Source organism: Pelodiscus sinensis, chromosome 8 (genome assembly GCF_052426305.1).
Source record: "Pelodiscus sinensis isolate ZL-2025 chromosome 8, ASM5242630v1, whole genome shotgun sequence".
Classification (NCBI taxonomy): Eukaryota; Metazoa; Chordata; order Testudines; family Trionychidae; genus Pelodiscus; species Pelodiscus sinensis.
The window spans coordinates 42,534,340-42,557,212 of record NC_143059.1 but is presented as its reverse complement, the minus strand read 5'-3'; the positions used below and the strand labels follow the sequence as shown (position 1 = coordinate 42,557,212).

Here is a 22,873-nt window from a genome sequence, read left to right as displayed (position 1 = left end):
CAGCGATGTTGATAAGGTCTCAGCCGATGATGGAATAAAGCTACTTGTGATGCTCCCGACAAAGGGGTTGCCTGCAGTCCCTCGACTGACCCATCAAACTTGTTGCCGGCCCTGCTGTTGACTGGATGTCTTGCCAGATTGCTGTCTTCGTTTCTGCTGGCGTTGCCTTGGTCTCTGTTGTTCATATGGCTTGGGGCGGCATGTTGCGTAAGAGAAGAGTCTCTGTTTATTATAGGGCGTATATCTTTTGCGTTTATATGGAGGTGTACACATCCCAAGCGTTCTAAGAGTCGTTCGGGAGTCCATACCCGAGTGGAACACCTGATCCATGGACTGGGCGAAAAGAGACTGACGATCGAATGGTAAGTCTTCTACTTTGTTCAACAACTCTTTCGGGGCACCTGCCTGGTGCAGCCAGGACACACGACGCATGACTACAGCAGTAGCCATGGCTCTAGCTGCTCCATCTGCCATGTCCAGGGCGATTTGTAGTGCTATTCTGGCCGTTGTGTAGCCCTCCTGTATTACCGCCCTCAAGATCTGGCGCTTGGAGTCTGGTAGGTGTTCTAGGAGGGGGACTAATTTAGAATAATTGTCAAAATCATGATTCGCGAGGGGAGCCGTGTAATTACACATGTGGCGGACTGAAGTGGCCGAAGAGTATACTTTCCTACCTAAAATGTCTAGGCGTTTAGCCTCCTTGTCACTTGAAGTGTTTTTATTCTGAGCTGTCTTCGATCTTTGTTGGGCGGCATCCATAACAAGGGAATTGGGTTGGGGATGCGTAAACAAAAAGTCCATACCCTTTTGGTTTATAAAGTATTTCTTGTCCGCCCTCTTGTTCGTTGGTAAGGAAGCGGCAGGAGTCTGCCATATATCGTTTGCAATTTCCAAAATAGCCTCATCGAAGGGCAGAGCTAGTTTTGATTTTTGTGAGGACTGCAAGTTTTTCAGCAAAGGGTGTTGTTTTTGCTGTATGTTCATAGTTTGAATGTTCTGAGATTGTGCAACCCTGTCAAAGAGCTCTTGAAACTGCTTGTGATCTTCCGTGGGGGATAATTCTCCAGGAAGACAGCATCGTCCGGGGATGACGATGAATGATTGGCTGGAGACTCCGGTTCCCTATTCGGAGTATAGTTGTTTTCATGCCCGTCCTGATTAGTAACTGAGACAGTGTCTTCTGCAGACACTGGTGGAATCGTCGGCGAAGGCGCATGAAGTGTAGACGCTGGACGAGTGGGTTGTGGGGATCGTGATCTATGAGAATATCGACCGTCGTCATAGTAACGATCATATCTCCGACGGTGAGTTGGGGAGCATCTGGGAGAGTAGGCTTCGGATGCATCATACCGGTGTGAACATCTCGAACGTCTCGATAATCCCAGTGAGACCGATCTGTCAGAAAAACGAGATGGAGAGTGAGAATAGTAGTAATAGCGTCGTTCATCATGGCAACGGTAGTGATGGTATGAGGATGATCGCTGAGGTGATGCATGGAAGTGGTCCCTGGTGGAGACATAACGAGGAGAACGATGGTAGTCCGAGCAAAATGAAGTTGGTGACCAGGGTCCTGGAGAGAACTGAGCTCGGTCAGGCGTGAGTGAAGGCGTCCGAACGCGCCTCGACCTGTATGGGACCTCAAGTCAGCACCAAGTGATCAGCAGGAGAAGACGGTGCCATTTGAATTGATGTGGTCCCTGCCACCTGGCTGCTCTGCAAAGGAATCAGCAGTGCCGCGTGAGTTAAAGGCTGTGTCGGTGCCGGAGGAGGCAGCGGTGCAGAGGGCTGCACAGTGCTGATGATAGCCTGCAGTGCCTGAGTCGGCGCTGTCGCTTGCGGCGCTGCTGGAATCAAGGTTTCAGCAGTTGGCACCGTAGGCATGGGTGCCGGTAGAGTCGTGAGTGGCTGCGCATGCGTGACATCAGCTGGTACCGGGCCCGCCATTATCGGCTGTAAGTCAGCCGTTGGGGCCACTGCCGGTGCCGATTCCGCCCGCGGTCCTTTAGCAGGAGCCCACATCAGGTCTTTAGCACTTGCAAAAGCCAGGGCTGAGGCACTACGGCCCTTGCCCGTCTTCTCTGCCGGGTGCCTCAGCAAAGAGCCAGAGGTACCCGGTCTGTCCGGCACGCTCCTGTGCTGCAGTAGTCCGGTGGGTTTGTGGAGCTCCTTCGCAGGCGAGCGAGGCAGGTGCGCTCCCGAGACAGCGGGAGACGGCGTAGTCGTATCAGACTGAAGGGCTTTGTTAAATAAAATCACCCTCAGCCGCATTTCCCTATCGCGCCAAGCGCGAGCTGTCAATTTCATGCAGTGAGGGCACTTCAATGGGATGTTTCCATCCCCTACGCATTTAACACATCGTGAGTGCCCGTCTGAATCGGGCATTGCCTCCTGGCATTGGGAACATTTCTTGAAGCCAGGCATTTTATTAGATAGCAATAAAACAGTCTTTTTCCTTCTTCTTCTTTTTTTTTTTCTTTTTTTTTAAGGCTACTAACAGACTATAAACTAGAACGGAACAAGAACCTGAGAACTAACTAGTAATAACTATTAACAACTAGTAACAACTACCCTAACTATAAACTGTCAGTGGTAATAGGTTTCTAAGGCAAAGTCTCCCTTTTCTCCTCAGGCGGAGAGGGAGCTCGTCCTAGATCCGTCTGCGGCCGCGGACGGTTGAAGGAAACTGACGAGCCGGCCTGCGCTCAGCTGTAATGGCGTGAACGGCACGAGGCAACAGGAGCGCATGCGCAGGCCGGCAGGGCTACTGCTATGGAAGTTTCTCCGGTTTGCGGCGCCGGGACAGACCCAGCACCTCGAGTGGAGCACCCTCGGGGACACTACTCGACGAAGAATGCTTTTAACAGAAAACTTTTTCGTTAAAAGCATTTCCGGAAAATCATGCCAGTCTAGATGTAGCCCTGCTGTTTGTACTGTCACAGGCAGAGTCTAATGTATGAGTGGAAAGGGTAAGCCAAGTCCTAAGGTCTTGAGGACAAGTTTGAACGGCCTCTGGTATTCAGGAAGAGAACAGAAATGAAAATGTCGGCAAAGTGCCGTGTTGGCAAAAAGCGGTGGCCATTTTTATTCTAATGGAGCATGGATATTTAAATCCCCACTTCATTAGCGATTTCGGTATGTCTAATTTACATCCCTCTGGTGACAGAGGGATGTAGTCTAGACATACCCCTATTCTGCATTCCAACACAGAACTCCTGAGGATATATACCATTATGGGTTACATATACCATTAAGGACATAGAGAAAAAAAATTATATCTGATAACCTGATTTCTGAACTGGCTACTCCTGCACTGAAGCAAGATTAACAAGTTTATACAATACAAAAGCTAGAACATTTTCAGAATAGAACCATACATAAAAATATGACCAATCAAAACATTCTTTGTATTTTTCTATCTATTCTCTTTCTGACCAATTAAAAGAATCCAAAAATTCATATTGAGACCTATTATGCAATCACTTTTAAAAAGGTTATAAACTAAAATATTCTACTTGCTTTCAGCCAAGCCACATCCATTAAACTCAATGAAAGTTATGAGACTAAATTTTCACATACCAATTTGCAAATATATAGTATTACAACAGTGCCAGGTAAAATAATATGTTAATAAAGTAATGCATTTACATAAATACATGAACTTTTGATAAATTCTTTAATTCAAACTTTAGCTTTTAATTATACCTCATAGATATAATTTCTTCATAATCACTCACAATATCCATTAAATTAAATTTGTGTTTAATTTTGACAAGTCTCTTTAAAATTAGTTTTCTCATCTGCAAAAGAAATGGAGTTTTTAATGAAAAATAATATCTCTAAAATGAAAATCCATATTGTAAATATATGGGCAGGAATTCTCTGTTATGGTACTTTCATGCTGCAGTGCCCTGGATCTGGCCAGATAAGGATTCCCCTTGTTCAGAATTCTTCAAAGCACCTTATGCTGTCTTGCAAGTCAACTACTGCAAGCTGCAGCAATGTGTCACAAATTGGATGGAATGGAAAATGAGGTCACATAGACCAGTGTTTCTCAGCCAGTGGTATGAGTACTGTTAGGGATAGTCAACAGAAGTCTGGGGGGTACATCAGCACAACTGAAATTTGGAGAAAACTGAATTCTTGTTCTAAGTTTTACAGCATTTTATTATTTTCGTACTTTTCACACCCAAAAATTTAATTGTCCTCCCGGCTACAAATAAGTTGTTTAAACAGATGTGTTGCAATGGCAGAAAAAAATTGTGTGTGTCTGAAAACTATAGGTACTGGGGGTACTTATATTTTTTTAAAAGGGGTACTTTATAAAAGAAGATTGAGAAACACTGACATAGACAACACAGATACTTCTGTTACTATTCTGCCTTATGATGCAAATCATATGGCAGCCTACGGAGGTCACCGTAACTTAGACAGCTTCCCCATGCTGCCTTAATTATGCTGGGGATCACTTTGGCCCATTTAGAAGTCTAAATCTGCAAGGATGGCATTAAGTTGCTTTCCACCTTAAAACTTGAGAGATTTAAATGTTGAGAGATTTGGGTGTACCTCTTAGACCTGCAGCACAAAACTGCACCCAGAGAATTAATGCACATGATGATTTTAATGAACAGAAAACTCCCCACACTCAGGATGAGTAATTTGACTGGACACTGATTAAGTTCCATGAAAACAAAAGAGGAGAAATTCTTCTCCTTTATCCTGTAAGTTAACACCCATTACAACCAATTGAGAAGAAGAGATCCACAGTCCCCTCCATCTTCTCTTGTGCATCCCTGCCTCCATCACTTACATTTGCTTACCACTCCTGAGATTTCGTGCATGGCAGCAACAGAGTAATTTACTAAAATATCAATTTCTTAAATTTTACTTCTGAAGATGCTCTGGTGCTTCAATAAGAGCTATGGGGGCTCAACAAGCTATAGGATACACTCAGCACCTTAGAGGCGTGAGTCCTTGGTTTGCATCCTGTTCCTGGTCACTCTGCTGCTAATATATGCACAGCAGTGACTGACTTTAGTAATGGATCTTGGTACCCCTCATCTCTACGTCATCAGCTTAATTCCTGACCATTGCCGAAAGGAACCAGAAATCATCATCATTTGATAGTTTTGTATAGAATACTGAATGGCTAACTGATAGTCGCAATCCAATTGAGGACAAGTGTTCTCTCATCAAAACATCATCACAAGTCACTCCCTTATTTGAAGTCTAGAAACCAACGATTGTATAGGGATAGAGATTCAGCTCCAGAAGTCATCTCTTCAGAAAAGTTTTTAGGCTCAATGGGGATGAAATTTGTACTGCTACCGCACATTCTACTGCTATTCATTGTCTAGCCAACACTGTAATAAGCATTACATTCACATTACAGATTCTGAAAAGAAAAAAGTGGTAATTCTTCTCATAGCCAATACAGTCCTGTCAGTATTTGTCATACCTTCCTTACAAAGTTGGCAGATCTAATTCTTTGTGCAGTAATAGGATCCACATCTGTCATTGATATATCCTTCTCTAATTGGCTTTCATATTCCTGAACACAGAATTGGGAAATTTTTCTAGATCATACATTGATCTTTACAAGGCTTTTTAAAGAAAATGAAAAGAGGCATTTAAATATACTATATTATGTTCCACTTTTTAAAAACTATGATGAAAGTAACAGGCATTCCAGAATATGACATGGTTATTGGATTCTCTCAGGGTACATCTACACAGCAGGGCAAAAACTGAATTAAGATGTGCAACTTTAGCTACATTAATTGTGTAACTGAAATCAAAATAGCTTAATTCTGCTTTTTGTGCTGTCTACACAGCAAAAGTTGAAAGAAGAACACTCTTCATTTGACTTCCCTTACTCCTCATAAAATGAGGGTTATAGGAGTCAGAATAAGAAGTCCTCCAGCTCGACATTATTTCAAAATAATGGCTTGCTGTGTAAACACACATTTTGTTATTTCGAAATAACGTCAGTTATTCCAAAATAATGCTACTGTGTAGAAATGCCCCTTAAAGTGCATCCCTAACTACTTCACAAGTTATAACTAAAAACAACAAGAGGAAAAAGGAAATAAAAATATATAGGCAAGAGGAGAAATATGTGTTCTCTCATACATGAGATAGAAAAAAAAAGAATCAAAATGATATAGAGATACTGCAAAGCTGTTTTATGGAAAGCAATTATTTCCCAGAGACTGAAAGCAATGTTGTCCAATTTACTGCATTAAAATTTAAGGATCATGTTTGGATAAACTTACTCACTCTGACTAGCATTTTGCATCACTGAGCACAACAAGGACTACTTGAGTAATGAATGATGTGCTATTCAACATGAATAAGAACATTGGAATCTGATTCTTAGGCCTCATATCATGATAATGTAAAAGATTACACATGTCAATGCTGCATGCTGCATATTGAAATAAAATAGGAAGAGAAAAGTTGAATTCAACTACTGTAAAAAAATCAAAGATTAATATTAAACTCAGATTGTCATGTACAACATGCAACAGGGTTCATAGTGGAAACATTAAATACCTGAATGAGCGCATCTGGTATCTCTCTGTCATACAGAGGTATTTGCTGAATATGACAGAAATCTAACTGCTCTGAGTTCCTAAGCTGCAACAGCTGGAAACGTTTACACTTTTTAATCTCTTCTTCAGTAACAAAGTTAAATTCTTCTTGCAGCTGTTCAAGACGAAAATATTTTGACATAGTTTGTTCCTTGGATCTTGTATACTGTTAGAGAAAGTAAAAGCAAGGTTTGAATATTGTAAAGATTTTTGGGTGATGACTACTAAATTTTACTATTTCTTTTTATAAAGTGAAACTGTACTGGTGTGAGCCAAGCAAGACACTAACAGGTTCTAAGAAACGTTTCATACTTCTAACAGTGTATTGCAGTATGACCTGCAATGCCATTGCTATTATTTAGGGCTTAAGCATTGAGAATATCAGATTGTATGATGTTTTTTTGATAGGAACAAATGCCCACATTTGTTTCTATTGGTATTAATTTTAAGGTACAACAGACATTTGAGTTTTAATCATATTTTGTATTTGTTCTTTTTCTTTAAAGATTCGTTTCCATGTTGTAATTCCAACTGTAGCTTCAATCAATGTTCTAATATCTGTTTTGAGGTCTTATTTGGCAAACTGCATATCACTGAGGAAGCCAAATATTGAATCATGCTGCTGTATTTGCTCAAATCACCTTTAACTGATTGGATTGCAGTATCTAGGACTGAAAAACAAAAGTTTACTTTGAATTTTTGTTTTGGATCCTGAACTGATTAGTCTTTTGCCTCATATGTGAACTGTTGCTTCTTTCTTCAAATATGTGCTGTCTGTTTCGAAGTCTGTTGGTAGTTCAAATTCCTAAACAATGAGCATCTACTAATGTCTTTTCAAATGCTTCATCACACCCGCATTCCTCTACAAACTTCTTGGTCTCTTGCAGCTGTTGTATGTTGAAGTCCTTTGCCTGAAGTTTCTTACTGGGGAGGTTAACCTCAAAACATGATACTACACCACACAATAAGTGAAGCTACACATTTGAACTTGCAAAGACTATTTACAAGAGCTTCTGCATCTGCATGCGCTATATTGCCAGGTGATCCTGTTAGGGTACAATCATCAGAAATTTCAATTAGTGAATCATACTGAAGAGGCTTCAAGGCATCCATTTGAGTCTCCCACTTTGCTTGACTCAATAGTTTCAGAGTTAGAGAACACATATGGGCATGAAGAACTTCCCAATGGCACACCAAACATGAAAAAAAATTGCATTGCTTAGGTCAAAGAAACTTTTTGCCTCCAAACAAAATTTGGCAGCATCATTGACAATCAAATTTGCGGGGGGAGGGGGAAAGTTGCATTGCTTAAGTCAAAGAAACTTTTTGCCTCCAAACAAAATTTGGCAGAATCATTGACAACCAAATTAAGGGAATCTGTATTACAAGAAACAAACAAAACAACTCGAGAATTCATTTCTATTAGTCTCTTTTCTATACCATTGTCTTTACCTTTCATATTATTCCCATTGTCATAACGTTAGCGACAAAAGTTATCAATAGATAATGACATTCCTTCAAGGTCTCATAGAACACATTCAGTCATTAAAGTACTAGTTGTCTTCTTCCATGGTTTAAAACCCCAAAAATGTTCCTTTATGAACACTTCAGCATTATCCTCAACTGCAGATATTGACACATTTACAGATTTGTTCCTTGTAATACATATTCCCTGAATTTGATGGGGCTACTATTAGGTGGGTGCATAACTGGCTGGCTAATTGTTCTCAGAGAGTAGTTATTAACGGTTCACAATCATGCTGGAAAGGCATAACAAGTGAGGTTCCGCAGGGGTCTGTTTGGGGACCAGTTTTATTCAATATCTTCATCAACCATTTAGACGATGGTATAGATCAGGCCTGGGTAAAATATGGCCCACGGAGGCAGTGGGGAGCCGGAGGCAGGCTCACCAGCTTGCCCTGCAGCCCCACACACCATGCAGAAATGCAGCTACAGGTTCTGTTTCTGTTTTAAAACTGGAGGGGAGAGGGGAAGTTTTAGGAGACACTCCACCCCTAGCACATTACCATTGGCCGCTTTCTGGCAGAAACCAGCCAATGCAAGCTGCTTGTTGGAGTAACAGGCAGCCTAGAAGAATTGTGTTCCCTCTCCTTGGCTCAGTTATTCATGAAGCACATGGCCAGGCAGGCAGGCAGACTGGCTGGGAAACATTTTAACCTCTGCAGGCAGGCAGACAAGTTTGGCAGCTGGCAAGTAAGTCTCTTGGCCACAGCCTGTTTCTGGAACCCCAGCCCTTTCCTGCCCCAACTCTCTGCCCCCCCTCCCAACACACCCAAACCCTCTGTCCCCCTCTTATACCCTTACCCCCTCCCAGATCTGACACCCCAATCTCCTGCCCCAGATCACAATCCCCACCTACCATAAATCACATCCCAAACCCCTGCCCTAGGTCACAACCCTCTCCTTCACCCAAACTCCCTCCCAAACTCCAGTCTCCCTCCTGCACACCAATCCCTTACCCCAAGCTCCCTCCTGCGCCCAACTTCCACCCCAGACCCCTCCATTAGGCATCTCCTCCATTAGGGTACGTCTACACTACGGCATTATTTCGAAATATCTAATTTCGAAATAGTTATTTCAAAATAAGATATTTCAAAATAACACGTCTACACACAAAATGCATTTTGAAATAGCATTTGGCTATTTCGAAATAGCACATCCACACTGAGTGGATGCTGAATTGCATTTAAGGCTGGACAAAAGCAGGTCCAGCAGGGCATCAATTCAGGAGTTACTATGTGTGGCTGCTGCCTGAAGCTAACTAAGGCCTATGCTTAAAGGGACGCCCCCTGGACAGCCGGTTCTCAGGTTTCCCTGCTTACTTGCCTACCTCGATGAGGGACAGCAAAGCATTTTATCTCTGTATGCTCTGGTTGCCCTCACTCAGGACACCACAGCACTCTGCAACATGGAGCCAGATCTGTCCCTGGGCACTCAGGTGCTTCTCATGGATGCATTGCTATGAGCCTGGCTTCACATTCTTCTGGCTGCCATCCGGGAGGTCCATCGGCGGGCTGTCAGTATCAAGGAGGCCCTGCGGGAGAGCTTCCACCCTGAGGAGCACTAAGAGCCACCCTGGTTTGCTCCACTGGGGGGCTGTGCCTCATTCCTCCCTCATGTCCTTCCACTTACCCTTCCCTAACCCCCCTTCCTGATGTAAAATAAAATACATGTATTTTCATGAACACAAACTCTCTTTATTTAACAAAGCTGGGGGGGGGGGCAATGAAACTCTGGTGAGACTGGGGAAAGGAGGTGGGAGAGGGGAGGAGAGAAGGTGGGAGAGAGAAGGAGGAAACCTGGGAGGAAGGAGCTGGAAGGGGGAAGCAAGGGGAAAAGGGGGAGGGGAAGCTCAGGGCTGGGGGTCTGGCCGGACCAACTTGATTTTCATGCGAACCTGCTCCTGGGTTCACATGTGGCCTTTGGTGGCCAGCCTGGCAGCTATCCTATCATAGACGGCCATGTTTCCCCGTCTAGTACAGAGATCATGGACGTTGGGAGCATCCCCCAAAACCTGAATAAGGTCCATGATCTCCACCCTGGACCAGAAAGGCAACCACCTTCTTCAGGTGCTCGCAGGCTCCCGGGAACTGGCAGGCTGCTCCTGGGGAGCAGAGGAGGACTGGCTGCCAGTGGCTTGCTGGCTCATGTTTTGGGGCCACTGGGTCAGTGGCAGTGACTGCTGGCTCTGGGCTGGCAGGCTTGGAGCTGGCACAGGCACTGTGGCCAGACTCTACCCCTTTAAGGGCTCGGGGGGGGGGGGGAAGGGAGTGGAGTGTTCTTGGTTGAGACCAGAGTGGCCACCGGGGCACCCTGGGAAGGGCTGGAGGCCCCCTATTTCAAAATAAGTGTCTACACAGCAATTATTTCAAAATAGCAATTTTGAAATTGGCATTATTCCTCTTGGAATGAGGTTTACCAATTTTGAAATAAGCCCTCCACTATTTTGATTTAATTTCGAAATAGCGGTTGGCTTGTGTAGACACTAGGAAAGTGTTTGATGGGTAGACATACCCTCAATATGCTGAAAGAGTTTCCAAAATCTTGCAGTGTCCCCCCCATCAAAAATTATTGCCCACCCCATACATAGAGAGTATGATTATTAAGTTTGCAGATAAATTAAGTTAAGCTGAGAGGGGTTACAAGTGTTTTGGAAAATGAGGGGTCAAAATTCAAAATGATCTGGACAAACTAGAGAAATGGTTTGACATAAATAGGATGAAAGCTTCATAAGGACAAATGCAAAGTGCTCCGCTTAGGAAGGAACAATCAGTTCCACACCTACAGAATGGGAAGTGATTGTCTAGTTAGAAATACTGCCGACAGAGATTTAGGGGTTATAGTGGACCACAGGTTAAACATGAATCAACAGTGTGACACTGTTGCAAAAAAAAGCAAACATGATTCTGGGATGCACTAACAGGTGTGTTGTGAGCAAGACACAAGAAGTTATTCTTCCGCTCTACTCTGCACTGATTAGACCTCTGGACTGAAGTATTGTGTCCAGTTCTGCGCACCACATTTCAAGAAATTTGTGGAGAAATTGGAGAAGGTACAGAGAAGAGTAACAGGAATGATTAAAGGTCTAGAAAACAAGGACTGAAATAATTGGACTTCTTAAGTTTAGAACAGAGAAGACTTAGAGGGGACATGATAGCAGTTTTCAAGTATCTGAAAGGGTGTTACAAGGAGGAGGGAGAAAAATTGTTCTCCCTGGCCTCTGATGATAGGACAAGAAGCAATAGGCTTAAATTGCAGCAAAGGAGGTTTAGGATAGACATTAGGGAAAACTTCCTAATGGTCAGGGTGGTTAAACACTGGAATAAGTTGCCTAGGGAAGTTGTGGAAACTCTATCACTGGAGATATTTAAGAGCAGGTTGAATAGACATCTATCAGGGATGATCTAGACAGTGCTTGGTCCTGCCATGAGGGAAAAGGACTGGACTCGATGACCTCTTGAGGTCCCTTTCAGTTCTACGATCCTATGAAATAACTCCCGAAATAACAAAATCGTAATAGCGCGTCCCCATTTCAAGCATCGAAATAGCTCTGAGGGTATGTCTACACTACCACCCTACTTCGAACTAGGGTGGTAATGTAGGCAACCGGAGTTGCAAATGAAGCCCGGGATTTGAATTTCCCGGGCTTCATTTGCATCTCGCCGGGCGCCGCCATTTTTAAATGTCCGCTAGTGCGAATTCCAAGCCGTGCGGCTACACGCGGCATGGACTAGGTAGTTCGGACTAGGTAGTTCGAAACAAGGAGTAACGGTAGTTCGGACTAGGAAGCCTAGTCCGAACTACCTAGTCCGTGCCGCGTGTAGCCGCGTGGCACGGAGTCCGCACTAGCGGACATTTAAAAATGGCGGCGCCCGGCGAGATGCAAATGAAGCCCGGGAAATTCAAATCCCGGGCTTCATTTGCAACTCCAGTTGCCTACATTACCACCCTAGTTTGAACTAGGGTGGTAGTGTAGACATACCCAGAATTATTTTGAAATAGCACATTCAAACTGATAGGACCCTGCCTTGGATTTAGAGTATCCGGAAGTACTCTGGGGAGGACACCAGAAGAGCAGACACTTCCTGTGGTTGCTTTACCAGGCATGCTGAGACACATGCTTTCAGCAGCTCCTCTCTACGGCTGTGTCTCACACACCACTCCTACTATGCCTACCCCCTCATGAGACTCCACACTGACATGGTGTGCTCTGGTTGCCCTTGTGGATGCCTCAGCACTCACATCATGGAGCCAGAGCTGCTGCAAAGTAGTGCCATGCTCTTGGGCCTCATGCTGAGCCTCATGGCGCAATTCGTCCAGACTGCCTGCATGCAGCTCCAGCAGGATGTCAACCAGCCCCAACCAGACAATCTCTTCACCCAGGTCCTGGTGCTCCTGCTGCTCCAAATGCCTCTTAACCCTCTGAACACTGTGGAATGCCACTTCTGGTGGAGGAAGGCCAGTTCTGACTAGTGGGACCACATTGTCTTGCAGCAATGATGAACCAGCAATTGCTCCACAACTTCTGCATGCAGAAGGCCACCTTCCTGGAGCTCTGCAAATGGCTCACCCCTGCCCTCAGGCAACAGGACATCTGTCTGTAACCCACCATCTCCCTGCAGAAACGCATTGCCATCACCTTCTGGAAGCTTGCTACACCAGATCGCTACCACTCCATTGGTGTGGGGAAATTGCTGTGCTCCTGCAGGTAGCCAATGCCATCAACAATGGGCTGCTGTGGAGGGTCATCACTCTGGTCAATATCAACACCATTGGCGATGGCTTTGCTGCCATGGACTTCCCCATTCGTGGAGGAGGGGCACAGATGGCATTCACATCCCCATCCTGGCCCCCGACAAGGGACTTGGACTACATCAACAGGAAGGGATGCTTTTCTATGGGGCTGCAGGCCATGGTGGACAACAAGGGCTGGTTCATTGACATCAAAGTCAAGTGGTTGGGGAAGACCTGTTCCACATGCATACCAGTACTTTTTTCCCCGACCACAACATCAGGGTCAGGGACATGGACATGCCCATTTGCTTTCTGGGCAAAGCAACCTACCCCTTGCTCGTCTAGCTGATGAAGCTCTACATGGGCAGCCTGGACCCCACCAAGGAAAACTTCAATGCCAGGCTCAGCAGGTACTGTATGGTTGTGGAGTGTGCGTTCAGCCACTTGAAGGGGAGGTTCAGGAGTCTCCTCACCTACCTGGACCTCAGCCAGTGAAATATCCCCTTTGTGGTGGCAGCCTGCTGTGTGCTCCACAACCTTTGTGAGAATAAGAGGGAGACTTTCCAGCCAGGGTGGGGGGCAGAGGCTGAATGGCTGGCCAGGGGTTCTGAGTAGCCAGACACTAGGTTTATCAGGACAGCACATCAGTGGTCTGTGTGCATTAAGGAAGCCTTGAGGGAGAGTTTCAGCCAAGACCAGCTATGAGATTCACCTCCGGGGCTGCTGCATTGTCCCGCGTGCCTTTCCTCCCTAGCCTTTCCCTTCCCCTGCCCTCCTTCCCCCACCTTCCTCTCTCCCTTGGGATGTGTCTAGACTACATGGCTCCATTAATGTAAATTAGTTTATTTGGCATGGTCAAAGAAGCGGGGATTTAAATAATCCACACTTCATTAAAATATACATGGCCACTGCGCTGTGCCGACGATCAGCTGATCCGACACAGAGTGGCAGTCTAGACAGATCTGTTGGCTGAGGAAGCCTTTGCCCACCGATCCTGTAAATCTCATTTCACGAGGCATAAGGGTTCGGTCGGCAAAGGTTTCCTCAGCCGACAGATCCGCATCTAGACTGCCATGCTGTGTCAGATCAGCTGATCGTCGGCACAGCACAGAGTCCATGTTTATTTTAATGAAGCGGGAATTACTTAAATCCCCACTTCTTTGACTATGCCAAATAAATTAATTTACATGGAGCCATGTAGTCTAGACACACCGTTGCAGAGCAAATAAAAATGCCTTTTTTTAAACAAACAACTCTGTTAATTTGGGGGATATAAAATAGGGGAGGAACTGGGGAAAGAACCTGTAATGGGGTGGAGAAAACGAGGGGTAAGGTGGAAGGAGGAGAGTTCAGGGATGGGGATGGGAGTGGAGCCTGCTGTCCTGGAAGGCCTCGACTGTCCTGGAAGTCCCACCGACTCTGTTTGGGAATCCTGGGGTACAGGGACGGGAGCAAGGAGATGACTGGTGGCCCACTCCATGCACGAGGTCACGCACTCCACCACTGAGGTGAGGGAGAAGCACATGGTCAGCACAGGCTGGCTCAACGATTGCTTCCAGGCAGACTTCCACAGCTACCGGTCAGCCTAGTGCTCCTCCCGGTCAGTGGCCTGTTCCTGATGCTTGTTGTTGAGCCCTTGAAAGAGGGACTGGAGGTAGGCCATCTGCTCCCACAGCAGGTCCTCACGGGTTCTCCTTCTCTGGCAGATCCTGCAGAGTCAGGAGGATGGTGGGGAAGGTTGTGGATGCACCACGCTCTCAGCTGACCCAGCTGTAAAGGAAATTTACAAGGGCAATCATCCCAGGAGAAACTGTGCATGAAGCCTAGCCTTAATCTCTGAGTTCAGGCCAAAGGTCTCAGTTCAGACAATGGCAATATGCTTCAAGCAAGGCCATATGTTGCCTAGACAGTGGGCAATTTCCTGCAGGGGCATGGACATCCCAGGGGAGCATTACTATATCCACATCCCATGGACAAGCAGGCATGGGAAGATGACGGCCAGGCCAGGAGCCTGCAGGTGGGAGAGGAGGATGCGGTGGCTTGGCTTCCTTCTGTGTCCCGCACATGCCGGGCCCAGCACTCGTGGCATCCCACAGAGAGGGAACTTCTATTCCTGCCCACTGGAAGCCAGGGGAAGGGTGTTGAAGGAAATGTGTGTGAGCAGCAGAGGCCACTTGCTGGAGAGAGTGTTACTGAGGTCCTGTCCTCTTCCTGCCCCCCGCAGGCTCCACTGCAGGGGATTGGTGTCCTCCACCTTGCCACGCTTGACTGGGACCACATGCTGCCCCAAGAGTGCAGGCATGAGCCTATGCTTTGTGCAGCACTACTGTGTGTTTTCATGACCCCAGCTTCCTTAAACGTGGTTTGTCATGGGAAGGTATCCCACCACACAGGCTGGAGTAAGGCAGGCCTTTCCAGGAACCTTGTGAGAAGGAGCGAGGGGTTCCTATGTGACAGCATCATGGGGCTGAGTGCTCCAGACTGGCACTCCATGTGCACCCATGTGTACAGGCTGCTATGTGAGCCCCAAGCCGAATAAGGAGCATGTAGCCCCTCACAGCCTGCCATCTGCCCTTGCGCGTGCATAGGAAAAGATATGGAACTCACCTGATGTGCCTTTCCCAGGTTTGTCCGATGCCTGGGAGACATCCTGGGAGGGGGGACCAGTTCCAAGCTGAAAATCAGCTCCTGGCTTGCAGGCCTGTGCGAGTGGTTGGCCTGCTCCTCCTCCTTCTTCTTCTCCTCATTGTCCTCCTTCACAACCCTGCCCTCGTGGAGGATGTGGCGCTGGGTGTTTCCTGGTCGGACTTAATGATGATGGGGGAGAGCTGACCTACCCCCCAACTGGATGGTATCGTGCTGGTTGTAGAGGCAGCCTGTGTGCAGTGATCCTCTCTGCTCCCTGGCCTTATTATAGAGCTGCCTGAGTTCAGGCCTGGTCAAGGGTCCGTGCGTGTCCTTTTTTGGCCATGCTGGTGACCATCCAGCCATAGACATCCTTGTGACACTTTCTAATGCAGAGGTCCTGGAAATTGGTCTCCTCACCCCAGACCTCAATGATATCCAGGATCTCCACACCAGTCCAGGCCAGTACACTTCTGTGTCCCTGGCTAGAGGCAGTGAGGGTGCTGGAGGAGTGCTGGCAGCCATGAAGGGCTCAGAGGGAGCACTGGGGTCAGCCATGGTCCCTGTGCTGCTGCAGCGTGGAATGGGGCTGGCAGAGGTTTGCACGTGCCACAAGCCCTTTTCCTGCAGCCTGTTTTTTTAAAGGCACTGCAGGAGAAGGGGAGCAGTGGAGATGTCAGGTATGGCCAGAGCGGCTACAAGTGCAGCTGTAAGAGGCCTCTGGAGGCCAATTATTTTGAAACTAGCCAATTAGCCCATCATAAGACGGGATTTTCATGTCTCTCCTCCACGTCGGTCTTCTCTCCTGAGCCTCCGGTCTCTCACTCCGTCTCTCTCTCTCTCTCTCTCCTCTTCCTACTGCCTCCCCCCTCTCTCTCTCAGCTCTCCTCCACCTCCTGCCTCTCTCTCTGTCTCTCTCTTTCTCTTCTCCTCCCCCTCCTGCCTCTCACTTGGAGGACCACAGAGCCCAAACGGCCATTTGGGCTCTACACTCCCATGCTGCATGGGGAGCACGGAGCCCAAATGGTCGCTTGCGCCACTTGCTCCCATGTGGCGACCCAGCTGAGAGGCACAGAAGTCAGCCGAGCACAATGGTGGGAGGCAAAAGGGGGCAGGGCAGTGACATGCATGGCCAGGGGGCAGGGCCTGGAGCCGCTGTCATGCCGCATGTCACCGCCTTGCCCCCCTTCCCACCGTGGCACTCGGTTGAGTTCTGCACTGCTCAGCCGGGCTACCACGGGGAAGCAAGCAGCGCAAGCGGCCGTTTGGGCCCCACACTCCTCATGCAGCATGGGCCACCAAGAGGGAACAGCCAGCATTTCAGTGTTACAGAGTCACAGACATTGAGCAACTATATATATGATAACAGCAACTGAGTGTCCACACACACGTTATTTCAAAATAACAATTTCGAAATAAGAATTATTCCTCATGGAAAGAAGGAGTTAGTATTTCAAAATAATCAGCCTGTTATTTTGAAATAATAGGCTTGGTAGTGTGGATGCACTCTTGTTATTTCAAAATAACTCCTTAGTGTACACCACGGCTAACATCTCCAAATTCTCAAGACTGACTTCACAGGTAAAAGAAATGTTATCTGAGATTATAATTAAGGACATAGGGCCTATTCCTAAACGCAGTGAAGTTGCTGGAAAATGTTACCATTGACTTCAGTGGGTTTTGGATTAGGCTCGTTCATGATTATTTATATCTCAATATCAGTTCAGATTAATTCTTGAATATGCTTAATTTTTTGTTGATTTTCTTTTTCAATCCAAGTTCAATTCTCATTTTCTGTTTGTATGTAGTCCATTATGGTAAATATCCTTTATTCTGTTTACCCTAGCTACTTTGTTTAAAGTATATGTTGTAAAATGTTACATACAGAAACAGAATCTAAAATGACCACCATTGAAGCAATCTACACAGTATCTACAAAGGGATCAAGAGAGATAAGCCTTAGCCTTTTAAAAACCTTAAAACTATATTTTGTAGTAGTTAAGCCTATTCTCACTTTTGAAAAATTCCCCAAATTGCAACAGTGAAGTCATTACATAGACTCTAGAATAAGTCCACAGAGCCTCAGTAATTTGCAGCTTTTACTTTTGCACCACATTCAACCATAACTTCTCTACAGCTACTAAGGAGCAGCTGTAGGATCATGTAACTGACATCACTATGTCCTTAGAAGGATAGCTCCTGTTTCCATGCATAAAGTTTACTTCCTTCTGGATCTGTGATACACAGAGTGAATGAAGTTGAGAAAACTCCATGAAGATCCCTATCAATGTATTTTCTTCACCCTGATCCCTTCCCACAGATTTTGTGCTTCCTATCTCTAAATAATGTACTGAAATGACAGGACTTGAAAGAGAAACAAAATAAAATTCATGACATAAGATGAATGCAAATTGTGTTATTCTTTTGTTCTTCTGGGCTTCACAATCATTTATTTTCCATAAACTGATGTTTTAAGTCTGTTATAATCCATGTAAATAATTGGGTAAGATTTACAGTGTGGTGGGACACCAGAAGAAAGAATGTCCAGAAAGAGTTCAGAAGAAATGACCAGGGTTAGGGAAAGGAAAAAGGATATGAGAAGAAGAAAAGGAGAGAGGGTAACAATCCCACTGATTAAGAATCTAAAATAAAATAGAGTCACTTATAATTAGGTAGGAACAATTTCATCTTGTTGCACCAAGGAAATATATATCTATCTCAGCTTTGCTCCCACTTCTTTTGGCAACTTCAGAAATCTTGAACAGAAGTGGTCTCACTGTTCTGTCCCATATTAATTATAACACTGGAACCAAAGATCTCCTGTGAAAATTACTTTTGTAAAAAATATCTAGAAATTCCTTAACTCCAGTCATGTTAGACTCAATACATAGTTTATTCTAGATGCAATTATAAACTATTACGAATTTCTAATACTAAACTTGACTAAACATTACCAATATGAATTCCATCAAGTCTGAATACTCGGGGTCATTAGGATCAATTTTGGCTTTTTTGGCCCATTCAATAAGTTTCTGTGTGTCAGTGAACCACAGCAGTCCAGTAGCTATTTCTGCATTTAGGTATCTTGGCACACTAAAAAGGAATATAAGACTTTCACTTATTTTGTCATATATTTCTTCCTATAGGCAATATACACAATGGTTTTGCAAACATTTCCAGTTCTCACAGACATAATCAGCTTCAGTTTTATTCTATGTTTTGACCACAAACAAAATAAAGACAGAAACACCCAAGAAATCTACAGAAAATAGATTCACTGTCGCCTACAATAAGTTAGCGTTATACCTTGCCATAAAGAGAATTATAATGTAGCATAACTTTTCCCACAGAATTAAGCATGAGTTGCCATTTAGCAAAACCTATGATAATCTTTTAGAATATATAAGATTTATTATTACCTGTAACAAGCAGGGATTGTTTTCTGAGATAAAGGAGCTAATGGAATTCCTCCCTCACTGACTGCCCAGGATAAGGAATACATTAATTTTCCTGATGTCAAAAGACATACCTCTTCAGTTTCAGTTTCATCCAGAAGAAAACATACATCTGTAAATTAAAAGGTGTTGGAAGAAAATAAATCAGTACAATTAAATTTAAAGTTTCATCTAATTAAGTTTTCACAAGCTTTTGAAAGTTGAGCTCTTCAGAAAAATGAACCCAAGTATACATCCTTCAACCCTGCCATTTGTTGGTAAAGGCCTGTTCATCTTAAGATTTCTTTTAGACATAAGCACGTAAGTGCTTTCCTAAATTAAGATGCTTTCTTGACCAAGGACCTAAAGGATGAGCCCCACTCACACCCCAGATGTTCTGAGACCAAGTGCAGTTCCTTAGCAGATCTAGCAAAAAAAATTGACCAGCATCAATAGGCAGTTTGTGATCTGCTGGAGTGAGGGATTGATTGGGAGGGAATTCAGGTGCACATGCAGCTCTTGAGTCCTTGATCAGAAATTTTCTGTTAGCAATGTTTGTTTGGCCCATGTGTATATACTTCCTCATGCTGCACACAATAAGACCGAAGCAAAATGCAGGACAATGTAGCACTTTAAACACTAAGAAGAAGTTACTCACCCTGTGTAGTAACGATGGTTCTTCGAGATGTGTCCCCGTGGGTGCTCCACTCCAGGTGTCGGGTCCCGTCCCGGCGCCGCTGGTCGGAAAACTTCTATAGCCGTAGCCGAGCCGGACCGCGCACGCGCGGACGCAGCGCGCGGCATTCGCGCCTTTGCAACGGACCGGCTCCCCCTTGTCAGTTCCTCTCACCGCTCGGTCTCTGAAAGATAAAGCAGAAAGACCCGGAGCGGGGAGGAGGGTGGGGCGTGGAGCACCCACGGGGACACATCTCGAAGAACCATCGTTACTACACAGGGTGAGTAACTTCTTCTTCTTCTTCGAGTGGTCCCCGTGGGTGCTCCACTCCAGGTGAGTATAAAGCAGTAACCCAGAATGCGCTCCGGGTCAGTTATTTTCTACTGTGGACAGGACTGCAGAGGCTACCGCGGTATCTGAAGCCCACCTCTTAGTTACGGCATAATGCCGTGCGAAAGTTGCGCTAGAGGCCCAGGTAGCTGCCCGGCAGATATCCGCAAGGGGAATACCCTTTGCAAAGGCAGTGGTAGTCGCTACCGCTCGCGTAGAATGAGCCCGAGGTAAAACAGGTAGAGGCTTATTCCTAAGCAAGTGGCATTTCGTAATACAGAGAGTGATGAGATTTGCAATGCGTTGAGCGGAAAGCGCTTTGCCCTTTGATCTAGGTGCCAAAGATACCAACAGTCTGTCAGTGCGTCTCCATTGACGTGTTCTATCTATATAGAAAGAGAGCGCACGTCGGACATCGAGCGTGTGAAACAGAGCGTCCCTAGTTGAAGAATGAGGCTTGGGATAAAAAGTCGGGAGGACCACAGGCTCGTTAATATGGAAGGAAGAACAGACTTTGGGAATAAAATCTGGGTGTAATCGCAGCGTCACTGTATCTTTGGAAAAAACTGTAAAAGGAGGGCTTGCCATCAACGCCCCCAGTTCACCTACCCTTCTTGCCGATGTAATTGCAAGGAGGAAGACTGTTTTCATTGTTAACATATGCAGAGAAACTGATGTCAAGGGCTCAAAAGGTGGGTACATAATGGTGTCCAATACTAAATCCAGATTCCAAGAAGGGGAAGGCACCCTTCGTGGTGGATGCAAATTTAGGAGCCCTTTGAGGAACCTCTTTGTAATTGCATGGGAGAAGAGCGAGGAACCTTCTATTGGCTGGTGAAAAGCACTGATGGCTGCCAAGTGCACTCTTAGGGACGATAGTGCCAGCCCTGAAGTCCGTAAGTGAAGGATGTAGTCCAAAACGTGTTGTAGAGGAGATGAGAGAGGGTGTATGTTGTTTTGAATGCACCAGTTAGCGAATCTCCGCCATTTCGCAAGGTACGTGTTCCTCGTAGAGTCTTTCCTACTGTGTAGAAGTATTGTCTTGACCTGCTCAGAACAGAGATTTTCATCCCCTTTTAACCACTGAGGAGCCACGCCGTCAAATGCAACGCCTGCAGTCTGGGGTGTAACAGCGTGCCTCGTTCCTGAGTAAGGAGGTCTTGGTGAAGAGGAAGAGGGTAAGGTGGTTGAACTGACATTCTGTGTAAGAATGGATACCAGGCTTGCCTGGGCCACGCTGGCGCTAGCAAAATGACAGTCGCCGCTTCTAAGCTGATTTTCTCCAGTGTCCTGGAGATAAGCACTGTGGGGGGGAAAGCATACAGAAGTGTCTTCTTCCATGTGACCAGAAGCGCATCGCCGAGAGAGCCCTTGCCGAGCCCTGCTCTCGAGCAATACAGGCGACATTTCTTGTTGTTGTATGTTGCGAATAGGTCTACCTGTGGAATCCCCCATTTCTGAAATACCACAGAAAGTACATCTGTCCTTATCTCCCACTCGTGATCCGTGGGGAATTGTCTGCTGAGAGAGTCTGCAATTACATTGGCGGTGCCAGGTAAGTACGACGCTGCTATGGTTACGTTGTTCTGTATGCACCAGTTCCAACATCGCACTGCTTCGGCGCATAGGGATCGTGACCGTGCTCCTCCTCGTCTGTTGACATAATACATTGCAGCTATATTGTCCGTCAGTATCCTCACTGTCAGACCTCTGATGTGGGGAAGAAAATGTTTGCATGCGTAGAAGATTGCCCGAAGCTCCAACAGATTTATGTGCAGACGCCTTTCGCTGGGAGACCATTTGCCCTGAATTCGTTCGCTGCCCATGTGGGCCCCCCAGCCGATGAGTGAGGCATCCGATGTTATCTGTACCGATGGTTGTTGTCGATGGAATGGAACCCCTGGCAGAAGGTTTTGCTTTTTCGTCCACCACTGCAGGGATCTTTGGACATGCGGAGGTAGGCATACTACCTTTTGGATGTCGTGCCTCACAGGGACATAAACTGTGGACAACCAATGTTGGAGACCCCTCAGGTGGAGGCGCGCATGAGGAACTACAGCAGTGGCCGCTGCCATGTGGCCCAGGAGACGCAGGCAATTGTGTACCGATACCATGATGTTGCTGGTTAGTATGGTCACGAGATCCTTGATCGCTTGAAACCTTTCGTGAGGTAAGTAAGCTCTTGCCGTGTGTGAATCGAGGTTTATCCCTATAAACTTTATGAATTGCGTCGGAATAAGTGTTGATTTTTTTCTGTTGAGGAGGAGGCCGAGTGACTCGAACGTTTGTTCTACCGTCGCCACCATCTGCGATGCCTCTCGCTGCGTGGCACCTTTTATTAAACAGTCGTCCAGGTATGGATATATTATCACCTGTAACCGACGCAGATGAGCTGCCACGACGGCCAGGGTTTTTGAGAAGGCTCTGGGTGCTGAAGCCAGACCGAATGGTAGAACCCGATACTGAAAATGATCGTGACCTATCACAAATCGCAGAAAACGCCTGTGCGCGGGATGTATTGTGATGTGAAAATACGCATCTTGTAAATCGAGGGCAGCGAACCAATCGTTGACATCGAGGGATGGGATTATGGAAGTCAGTGTCACCATTTTGAAGCGCTGTCTGCGAAGATAACGATTCAGACGTCTTAGATCGAGAATGGGTCTCCAGCCCCCCATTTTCTTTTCCGTTAGAAAGTATCTGGAATAGAACCCTCTTCCCCTGAACTGATCGGGGACCCTCTCTATCGCTCCGATGTCCAGGAGGTGATGGACTTCCTGTCGCAGGAGATCCTCGTGAGATGGGTCCCTGAAAAGGGACGGGGAGGGTGGGGTGGTGGGAGGGATGGAAGTGAAAGGAATGGTGAAGCCGCTGCTTATGACTTCCAGAACCCACTTGTCCGATGTTATTGCGACCCATTGATGATAGTAAGGTCGTAAGCGGTGGTGAAAAATGGGTTTTGT

The 22,873-nt window shown here is 46.0% G+C and overlaps 1 protein-coding gene across 1 annotated transcript in view; it reads right to left on the bottom strand.

The window, feature by feature from the left end:
* CC2D2B (coiled-coil and C2 domain containing 2B) overlaps positions 1–22,873 on the bottom strand; it is a 152,413-nt gene that overhangs the window by 56,905 nt on the left and 72,635 nt on the right. Inside the window, exons 16-20 of the mRNA XM_089780176.1 lie at positions 18,890–19,037; positions 18,425–18,563; positions 6,553–6,756; positions 5,456–5,548; positions 3,703–3,797 (exon numbers count right to left, since the gene is read on the bottom strand). Of these exons, the coding sequence (XP_089636302.1) occupies positions 3,703–3,797; positions 5,456–5,548; positions 6,553–6,756; positions 18,425–18,563; positions 18,890–19,037 (679 nt within the window). The remainder of the gene's footprint in view (positions 1–3,702; positions 3,798–5,455; positions 5,549–6,552; positions 6,757–18,424; positions 18,564–18,889; positions 19,038–22,873) is intronic.